The sequence below is a fragment of the Alligator sinensis genome, unplaced genomic scaffold (assembly GCF_000455745.1).
Source record: "Alligator sinensis unplaced genomic scaffold, ASM45574v1 scaffold166_1, whole genome shotgun sequence".
NCBI classification, from domain to species: domain Eukaryota; kingdom Metazoa; phylum Chordata; order Crocodylia; family Alligatoridae; genus Alligator; species Alligator sinensis.
This window is the reverse complement of record NW_005842098.1, coordinates 1,339,919-1,350,339: the sequence shown is the minus strand read 5'-3', so window position 1 is coordinate 1,350,339 and position 10,421 is coordinate 1,339,919. Positions and strand designations below refer to the sequence as shown.

The following is a 10,421-nucleotide window of genomic DNA, read 5'->3' as shown; positions in this document are numbered from 1 at the left end:
CCCCAGCAGCACCTGGTAAGTGGGGCTTTTTTTTAAAGCACCAGGAGCTGGGTGTAGGGCAGCCATAGGGGGGCTGGAGAAGCAGGCAGGAGTTGGAGGGAGCTGGGGGAGTGGGCAGGGGATGGGGCCTGGCAGAGGTCCCCCCATGGTACCCTCCCCCAGCCTCCTACTTACCAGTTTGGAGTCTGAGTCCAGCTCCCTGCTGCAGCGGGCGGGGACTGCCTGAATCAACAAAGCTCTCTGAATCTTTTCTGAAGATTCAGAGAGCTTCGAATGGATTCGGACCTTTTTATTAGTCCCCTGATTCGATTTGGATTGGGAGATTCAGCCACTGAATCGGGCCGAATCTTCTCCAAATCAAATCAGCATCAGAAGCTTCTCACAGCCCTACTTACTAGCCCTTATTAGTATTGGGCACATGTAGAGACATTCAGATCACACCTAGTGCATTGTTTCTTTCAGTTCTGATCTCGCTTCTATTATCTTCTTAGAAAAATAAAATCATCCTATCAAAAGGGAAGGAAGGAAGGAAGGAAGGAAGGGCTCCTGTTCTCTATGAAAATCTCATCCCTACTAACATAGGGCCAAATCAAATGTTAATGAGAATGTGTGTGATGAGGAGCTAGGGAGAGTGAAAGGCTATGTGTGCATGTAGAAGGAACTTAAGTTGGTAGGTCCAGGACAGGACAACTGTCTAGGGACACTGAGGGATGTTAACATCCCCAACCACCCATTTCCTGTCTTTTACACAGATCTTATCATTCTTTGCTTACTTGATAAGAAAATGGGTGTTTGTATGACTTTATGTATCTTGTGAAATGCACATGGCTCCTGCTTGCTGTTTACATAGAGCAGAGGTGGGCAATTGTTTAGGGAGGAGGGCCGCTTACTGAGTTTTGGCAAGCCATCAAGGGCCGCATGACAGGCAGCCAGGGGCAGATAAATATTAATTTTCTACATTTTTAGGGGCCCTGCAGGCTGGATAGAATGGCCTGGCTGGCCACATTTTGCCCACCCCTGACAGAGGGTGACCAGCGTGAAAGAAGAGGCAGTTACCCATACAACGCTGGGCCCCCAGAGAATTTCTTATGGTATTTTCGTGGTAATTATGTGAAACTAACCCAGTGTCTTTTGTTCATTTTTTTTTCCTCAGAAGGCAATGGAGACCTAGCTTATAGCTCATATTCTCCTCATTTTCAGTTGAAGGTAAGTACATATTTCCCTTCACCTATCTCACCAAGGAGATAGAGACACACACAACTTGAACATTGGATGAACAGAATGAGAAGAGAAGGGCAGAGATGGGTGGGCCCTGAGGAGGCATCAGTGAAGTGAAAGTTATTCATTTGTGTGGGGAGAGGGTAGCCCTGTCTGCATGGGATTGTGGTGAAACTCAATTCATGGTTATCAGGAGTTGTAGGGTAAATCTCACCTGGGCAAGCAACATACTGCAATGAAAACTCATTAGCCTTACTAGGGACCCAGAGACAAGCCATAATGAACATTCACGAGAACTAGAACCCAGAGTTTATGAGAACTGGGCTTGCCTTCATAGTTCATGTCTTTTCCACACTACCTCACCGGCACATGCCCTACCCAAGACAGAATCATGCCCTGCTGTTGACTTCAGTATTTTGTCCTCTCCTGTTTCAAATGGCTCAACAAGCCAAATGGCTCCAGCCATTTCCCCTGGGAGACTCTTCCATAGTCTAATAGATCACACTCTTAGGAGATATTTCTTGCTCTTTAGTTTAATCTCTCCCCTGCTAGTCTAATTGCATTTCTCTTCTTCAACTCTGAAGTCTAAGAACTTTTATCATTTTCTTTTCAGACCCTTGATCCCCAAAAGGATTTCTCCATTCCACGGCCTAAAGCCCGGGCAAGTCCATATCAAGAGTATGCTGGTGGGAAAGACACCAAGTAGTAGCTCATCAATGAACAGAGAGACAATGAACAGTCAGAAAGGGGCCATGAGGACAGGCCACATGGTGCTTCTCTTATGCTGCAAAGAGAGCGAGTCAGACTGATGGTGCTGCATCTGATGAAAAAGAAGGGTCTTGTCGTCTTCTCCCACCCTCTTTTGGTCTGCACATGTAGATTTTTAGTTCCCATTCTCTCCTAGACCAAAAGAGGATGTTTAGACCTATCCTGCCCTTCGCCTCAATTCTCTCCCCTCAACCATGTGGCTTAGCTCAACAGCCATCACACGCCTACTACATGTGTGAAGATCATATCCTCCAGTGCACCAGAGCTCCTTGGTGCTGGTCCTGGTAATCAGACAGGTCATCAGCTGGACTCCAAAACCCTTCAGCCAGGCTTCTAATTTCTGATCAGCGCACACTGGTTGTGTTGTGCCCTACAGCCAGGTGGAAGAGAGAGGAAGCAATAACCTTCTGCCCACCCATCTAGGGGCCACTTCCTCTACCAGAGAATGTACCTGACTTGTATGGCATTGATCCAGTCAAGCACTGCAGCCCCTCCCAGCTCCAGTTCCACAGAACTGACTCACAGCCAGAGCTAAGAGGAAGAGAGAGAAAGAATTACAAGAATGTCCACTTTTTTCCATTCCACCCGTACAGGTTTTTGACCAATTCCTAATCAACAATCAAGGTGGTTGGACAATGGGGATAACTTTTCATGGAGAAAAAAAATGCTGGTCATTATTTTCCACTGAAATACTGAAACCTCTCCACACTAAAAAGGAAAAAGGTGGTTGAAATTTAGCATTGCCCAACAAAAGAACTCTAGAAGTGGGACATACAAAACATATATGTAGAAGGATGTGATTATTTCAGCTTTGAGCGTGTCTGAGTGTGCTTGTGTCTTAATACAGTATTTATTTGTCTCTCTCTTGCTCAACATTGAGCACGTTGTTGGCACTTAAATAATTATTAATATTATTAATGTCATATGTCTATGTATTCCAGTTATAGAACATACCAGCCTACTGCTTTGATACTTGTCCAATCTTGATTTTTTAAAAAAAAGGGAACCTACAGATCACAATTGGGATACGATACTCCAATTTTCAGACACCTCCTGGATCCCACCCCCCCTGCAAAATATATTTGTCTATTCACTCCCATGCACCTTCTCACCTCCACCCTACTCATACTCCAAAGGACAGACAGGCCTTGTAGTATACATGTACTGCATTGCTAGGTATCTGCATGCTCTGGTACATGAGCTGCAAACTACTTTTCCCCCATCCAAATTGTTTTGCCTAAAATGCACCAGTCTGTCATTACCTGCATCCACACTGTGACTACAGGCACTTGTGTATAGTGCTGAGATTAACAGGCATGCATCCCATGTTCCCAAGCACTGTACAGAGAAGAGGTCTTCTAGGAAGTTATATTCAGCACAATGTGAGACCACCTGTCTTCCCTTAATACAGCTAAAGGTGGAAATTTATGTTTACCCACCATTACATGCAGATTTGTCAATCCAACATGCTGCTTAGTTCAGTGCATTTGTAGCAGTAATCAGAACCATGGATCCATTGGATTAGCTCTTCCTGGCTGCAGATAAACTGCTTATGATGTGAAAATACTGGAAGGCCTTTCAGAATTAGAAGAGACAAGAGTGCTGGGCATGACAAATGTAGAAGCATATAAGACAGATTTGGAAAGCACAATTAATGTTGCAATTGTCAAATTATCCCCACATCTACACTAGTGTAGATAGATCACATCATTTTACAAGTCTAAGATGACCAGTACTCACTCCAGAACTACTACACGAGGAAGCAAACCTTTATGACTCTCTGCAAGGACCCTGACCCAACCATCCACACTATACAAAACATTTGAGAGAGCCCTATCAACAGAAGTGGGTTGCTATTGTTCTCTAGACATTGGTTACCACATAACATTACAGGTCCAAAGCTAACTATCTGGATGTTGTCTGGTCAACTGTTGGCCTCATGGTGGTGAAGATGATGGTGAAGATTTGCATTTCTGTTATGAAGGTGATTTACCTGTAGGCTATGGGCCTCAGGGTTTTACTTAAACTAATAGCTGGCTTTCAGTGAATGAGGTTTTCAAAGTGGCCTGGAGACACTGATGGTGTGCATGTGCCCACAGTTTGCCCTCCTAAATGAGTTCATGAATATAGTAACTACAAAGGGCACTACAGGGGCAAACTGATGAATGACATGAAAAGTACTGACAAGGTGCATACCACCAGGTTCCAAGGCAATTTGACATTTATGTGCCGGAACATGCCAGGATCTTAATCCTTCCCAAGGACAGGACCATGAACAGGGGGCTCATGCCCACTGAAATTATGGAAGACTTTGTCCATGCCTTCCTGACATGGCTCATGAAGGCACAGCCAGAAAGGAAACTCAACCCCTTTCTTACCAGTTGCAGAATGGTGGGGGAATTCACATTTGGAAAGCTGAGGGCAAGATGGTGCTACCTCCAAAATCATTTGAATGCCAATGTGCCAAAAGCCATATGCATGACTATAGCTTGCTGCTTCCTGCACATCTGCAAAAATGAGAGGCAAACAGTTTTATATGGTAGGAACCATGGATGTCAATAAAGTTCTCAACCAATTTGTACAATCAGAAAGAGCCCTCATAAACACTATGAGCCCAAGGTCAACAGAAGCAATGGAAATTAAAGATGCCATATGCATTCACATCTATGCCACACATGGTGATTTTTTATGAGTAACTGATTACTAATGCATGCACTGCTTTGTCAATAATGAAATACCATGGAACATGCTGTACTGATATGTACCAGGAATTTAAAGTGGCTGCTGTGCTTATTTTTCAAAACTTCTGCAGTGAAGGGACTGCTAATCTGTACAGGGTTATTTTGTGCCTGATTAATTATAAGGCTTGAATTGGATAAGGGTTTATTTATTTGCCAAGTTAAATATCAATTTAAATGCAACTCTCTGTGCTTGCTAATTTGGGCGCACGGGCTGTCATTTTATTGACTTGTATAGATATATAGTTTCTGGCTTTTTGTACTTCAATAAAGCCCTTTGCCATAGCTGCAGCTTTCTATTTCCTTACAACTGAGTGGACAGCGACTGCTTAAACAAACATAGGGCTTCGTTATATCACACATACATACAAGAAGGAGATTTCAGGACAATGTAATCGGCTAGCTGACTACTAATGAAAAGTAGAAGTGTTTTTTCTGTTGCTGTTTTTTTTGTTTGTTTAGTATCATCAATTCTCAAAAAGCAAAGTGCAAACTTAAACTATCCTGAAAAATGCAGATTCAATAGACATCTGCTGCCTCCTACTGCTGCCTCCTCCTACTTTTATTTCCTCTCCCACCTTTCTTTCCTCTCTCACAATGGATGGTCTTGTGCTGTACACAGTATCAAGCGAAGCACACCTCCTCCTCCCTGGCATTGCTAGAGGTATTTGAATCCCTAGGGACTGTTGAAAATTACACCTCATAAACAGTTTGCAGGCAATGGTGGCACAGTGGAAACTCAAAGCGAAGAAGTAGGGGCTGAAGGAGTTCCTTGGGCTTCATTAAACACTTGGAGAGAGGCATGCATAGTAAGAGTCTTGTATGGCGGCTGGTGCCATGACAGGACATTGCACTGGCTTCATAACTGGTACTGGGCCATGGACAGGACACTGCACAGGGACCTCCCCATTTATAGGGACTGTTGATGGTTCATAGGCCCAAACAGCACATAGCTCAGGGGCCTGCTCAGAAGCCTGCACAGAGTTGTAGGCTTGCATAGAGACATGTGGATGCTCAGACCAACTCAGTACCATTCAGAATAGATATCCTACAAATTTCCAGTCATGCTCTTGTTCTATAGTCTCTCTTCCCACTAATTTCTCAAATTCCCTTTGCTCCCATTCCTTGAGTGACAGCCATAACATCTTGGATTCAGCACCTCTCTGTTGTATCTGCAGGATGCTGTCCTACATTGTAAACTTTCTTTTTTCTTCTCCAGCAACATCCTAGTGTTCAGGCTTTGGGGGTGGGAAGAGTGGGAGGGAGGATGACTGCCCACCAGATGGAAGATGGACCTGTCCCCAAAATTGTGACAGGCCCCAATTTGCTACTTTTTCTTGTGTTTTATGTCACATCCTTTCTCTTTTGCGAGCCTGGCTGTCTAGTTTTTCCGGTGAAAATTTAGCAAGAAAACAAGTGATCATATTATAACAAGTTGGTCTTTTTTCCACTTTCCTTCTCTTTCTCTGTCTCTCATCGATCGATAGATGAGAGACAGAGAGAAAGAGAAGTATACGCATATGTATGTGTGTGTGTGTGTATTATATATATCTATATATATAAAACGTTTCTATATATTATATATAATGTATGCAACATATACAATGCATAGTGGATATCCATTTAAATTTATGAACATTTAAATAGGTATATAAATGCGTGTGTGTGTATATACATATGCATGCGCACACACATACACACACACACATTTATATATCTATTTAAATGTTCACTAATTTAAATGGACATCCAATTGCCTGTCCATGGGCAGTGCCGTAGCAAGCAGGGGTGAGCAGGGCAACTGCTCCGGCCACCAAAACAAAGGGACGCCAACAGGCCAGGATGGGGTACAGGACGGAGCTGTGAGCGCCTCATTTGGAGGTTGGGGCTGCCGGGGAAGGGGGAAAGGCGGCTTCTGCTGCTGCATGCATTCCTGGGCAAGCATGGGGGGGCACAAGCCTCCCGGATCTGCTCGCGGGGTAAGGGCGGGCTACTGCTGTGGGCTTTGCCCCAGGCACCAAACTTCACTGCTATGGCACTATCCAGGGGTTACCAGCCTACATTCCAGGCCTTTTTTTCAGGTGGAGCATTGCAATGAGAACATATATATTTGTTGATCCCTGAATGGAAATGGAAAAGAGAAGTAGCATTCTAGGCTAATGAAGGGAATAGTTTAATCTTTACAAAGGAGTTTTTTCAGTGTGTGGTAAAAACAAGATATATAAGTGAAGGGATAGGTCTGGTAAGTTGTAAGAGCAGAACGGCAATTTTTTTTCTATCAGCTAATCTAAGTGGTCTATTAAAATTCCTGCCTCAAGTAAACAAAACAAAACAAAACAAAAAAATTGCAAGCATCATCTCCCAGGAGAGGAGGAAGATCTGGAGGAACAATGCCACAGTGCTGAAGCTGGCAGCATTTAACTGATAGCTGCAGATCAGCCCTGCTCCTTCTCCTCACTCTTGCTTTGCCACAAGAAGGTGGATGGAAACAGTTTGCCATGGAGAGAGACAGTGATTTATCTCCACACAAACTGAATACACACTAGGGACCCTTCCCATAAGCCAGAATTCTTTGAAGAAGGCATGACAGGACAGGACTGACATCTGGTGACTCTGAACACTGACTAGTGTTGTTCACTGAAGGGACTTTATAGCTATGGGTGAATCACAACAGCAGGCTTACTAGGACTTTTCTTAAACAGTGGTAGTTGTACAACATACCTCTACAAACTAGAACAGCATATTCGGAAAAACAATCGCTGAACTGATGTAACAACTCCTGAGAGGCATGTGACCATATAATCATGGTCAGGACAGGTAAGGCAACACTGAAACCTTGAGCTCAGGTGGCTAGCACATTTACATCTTTTTCTTCTTTAGCAACCATCCTGAAATGAACAAGGCACCAAATGTGGGGGAGAGAAGTAGAAAGCAAGTTACTGTGTACACTTCTTATGTGACATCCATCCATAACTGAAGCCAATCACACCCGAGGAAACCCAATACTCTATGAGTGTTAGTTAAGTCATCTTCCCAGAAATTCAACTCAGCACCTCAATACAACAACAAGCCTGGCAGCCTGTACTCACTGTATTCAGCTTCTAGTTCCTCCATATCTTGTTTCTCCTGGGACAGCCATGATTTCACTGCTGAGCAGCTCTTTGGAGACTTCTCCCAGGATGTTCAGTTGAACAGCTTGCTCAGAGCAGACTTCACAGGTTAGAAATCCTGCAATCATGGCTGCCTCCAGGGAGCCCTCCATGAGAACATTCTGTTCTAGGTTTGACAGTCGGAGCTCTGGCAAACATATGCCTCTCTAAGCTGCATGTATCAAAGGACCATATATGGGATAGGCAGAAATACCCCTGAAATATACATTTGACTTATCTAACTTTGCAAAATAAATTTTTTCCAACCACTTTTTAAACAATATTCTCTCCTGGCTTGTTTGCTGATTGGCCAGCAGGCCTGTATCAGAAACACAGGCAAAGCTGGGCCCTAAGGAGGACTCAACTCCCCTGTGTCTGTTTCCCTCTTGGTCAAAAGAATTCTGGGACTTGTAGTCCAGGGACAATTGTAGCAAGAGGCCATGAAAACAAGGACTGTTGGGAAAGCTAGTGGTCTGAAAGCAAGCTATTTTTTTCTGACTCTGACTCTGGGCCTGAAGAGGTAGCCATCGGTCTCAAGACTGGATGACAGGAATTGGCAAAATGTGTGAAGTATCAAGCATCTGGGAAAGGTCACCCCTGGAGGGGATTGATGTGAATGTATCTGTTGGATGGATCTTGAGGAAGAACATTGGAGCATGGAAGTTCTGCATCCAGGGGAGAAAAGCTGAGCTGAGCAGGAAGCTTATAAGAAAGATGATGGCCTTGAGAGAGACATGAAAGAAGGAAATCAGTGTGCTGGGCCAGTTGATCATGCCAAAAATGTAAGCAACCCTTTTGCAACAGTGTAGATGTCAGCGTAACAGGAGTTCTGTAATCAGGTAATACTGAAAACCATCATGGGGTGGGGGCATACAACCCCATGCCCCATTGGGAAGGGCCAGCTGTGGGTAGCAGTAATTATACTGTAACTGCTGATAATTAAAGTCTGTGGAGGCTTATATCCACCCCCTTCCTCCTCCACAAGTATTACTGATTTGCCTTCTACTTCCAGCCACTCTTATTTCTGTCATAGCAGGACTCCTTCCTCTACAAAGGCAGCAGCCTTCTTCAGAAAAAAATCCTGCTCTTTTCTCCCATGGGGGACTCCTCAGAGAAAGGTCCTATAGGAACTGGGAGGCAACAAGCCAGTCATCATCATCCCTTCTTCTAACTGTATGCAGTCAGTCACCCTTGAGCTGCAGAATCCCAGGGGTGACATCAAAGTCACTCTGGACTCTGGAGACCTGGAGTGAGAGTCCCAGAAGTATCCTTTCAAACTTGGTTAACTAAGACAGTTCAACTACGATTTGGGCTTGGTCCAGAGAAGGTGAGTTCCCACACAGTGGCTGGCTGCCTTCTACCAAGACGGTGAGCACCAGTTCCCATGGGTGATGGGAGGTAATTAAGCAAGAACCTGAGCTGCCTTGTGAGCCTCAAGGAAAGGAGGATTGTTGCACAACTTCTCCGTGATGCCATGGTCAGAAAGGAAGAGAGATTCTTGGGTGGTGTCCAAATTGCCTGTGCAAACCTTGTGGGAAAAGCTCAGAATGAGTTGAGAGTAAATCTATCCTTCATAGCCCCACTTGGGAATCAATTTACAGCCAGGGTTTTCCTTCTAAAACACAAACCTTTCTCTACCTTTTTTCAACTGAACTTACTAAAAAAAAGGCACTAGAACAAAAACATCAATGAAACAACGTCCTCAACACTGTGAAACCCAGAAGAAACTCCTTACACAAACAACAGAAATGCTACAAAGAGTCCTTCCTCTCCACCACTGTCCCACATATCCATGCCCTGAGGAAAGGCCAGGATCAATTGCAGACCAATTTGCAGACTGCACTCAAGGGTGCCTAGGGTGGGGAGGGACAGGGTAGAAACAGTACTCTGGCCCCTGTGCACTTAGGGGAGCAATGTTGTGCTCCTAAATCATGAGGCACCCTCTCCCCAGGCTTAGCCCTGCACAACAGTGTCCAGTGTTTTTCCCTGAGATGAAATCCATTTCTCAGCTCCTATAGGCTCATACAACTGTGCTGTGCCTTACTGGCAAAATATAGCTCTAACAGCAGACACCCTGGATTGTATTTGGTAATATTTGTTACTTGACCCTTTACAGAGCATTCTTTAGATCCTAAATTTCTACATGGAGGTGGCTGGTCACAATATGCTAATAATGCTCCTCATTCCCAGCCACTTTTGCTGTGACTGTTAATGCATTTCTAATAGTACTTTTCCCTGGGATCAATTACTGGATCAATTATGCTCTGATCCTGGTATACCATTTGGCTACAAATAGGAGAGGTAGCCTTGGCAGACCTGATGGACAGGCTGTCTCTCCCAGCTGATCTGCATTCTCAGAGAGTTTGAGAGCCTGGTGGAGTCATGGGTACCCTTAGAAGGAAAATTGAACAGCAGGGCAACAGGAGAACTCTCTCCTGTGCCCCCACGGTAGGGTTGGGCTTGGGATGGAGGTGAGGTGGCAGTTAGTCAGGTCTTGGTAACCTGTGTTTCATTGACTTGTGCCCTGTCTAGGATAATGAGGGAGAGT

General features: G+C 44.5%; 1 protein-coding gene across 1 annotated transcript in view; it reads left to right on the top strand.

The window, feature by feature from the left end:
- Window positions 1-5,001, top strand: part of GPRC5A (G protein-coupled receptor class C group 5 member A) — an 11,262-nt gene extending 6,261 nt beyond the window's left edge. Inside the window, exons 3-4 of the mRNA XM_006024162.3 lie at window positions 1,154-1,206; window positions 1,832-5,001. Coding sequence (XP_006024224.1) covers window positions 1,154-1,206; window positions 1,832-1,924 — 146 coding nt within the window. The 3' untranslated portion in view covers window positions 1,925-5,001. The remainder of the gene's footprint in view (window positions 1-1,153; window positions 1,207-1,831) is intronic.
- Window positions 5,002-10,421: the final 5,420 nt, after the last annotated feature.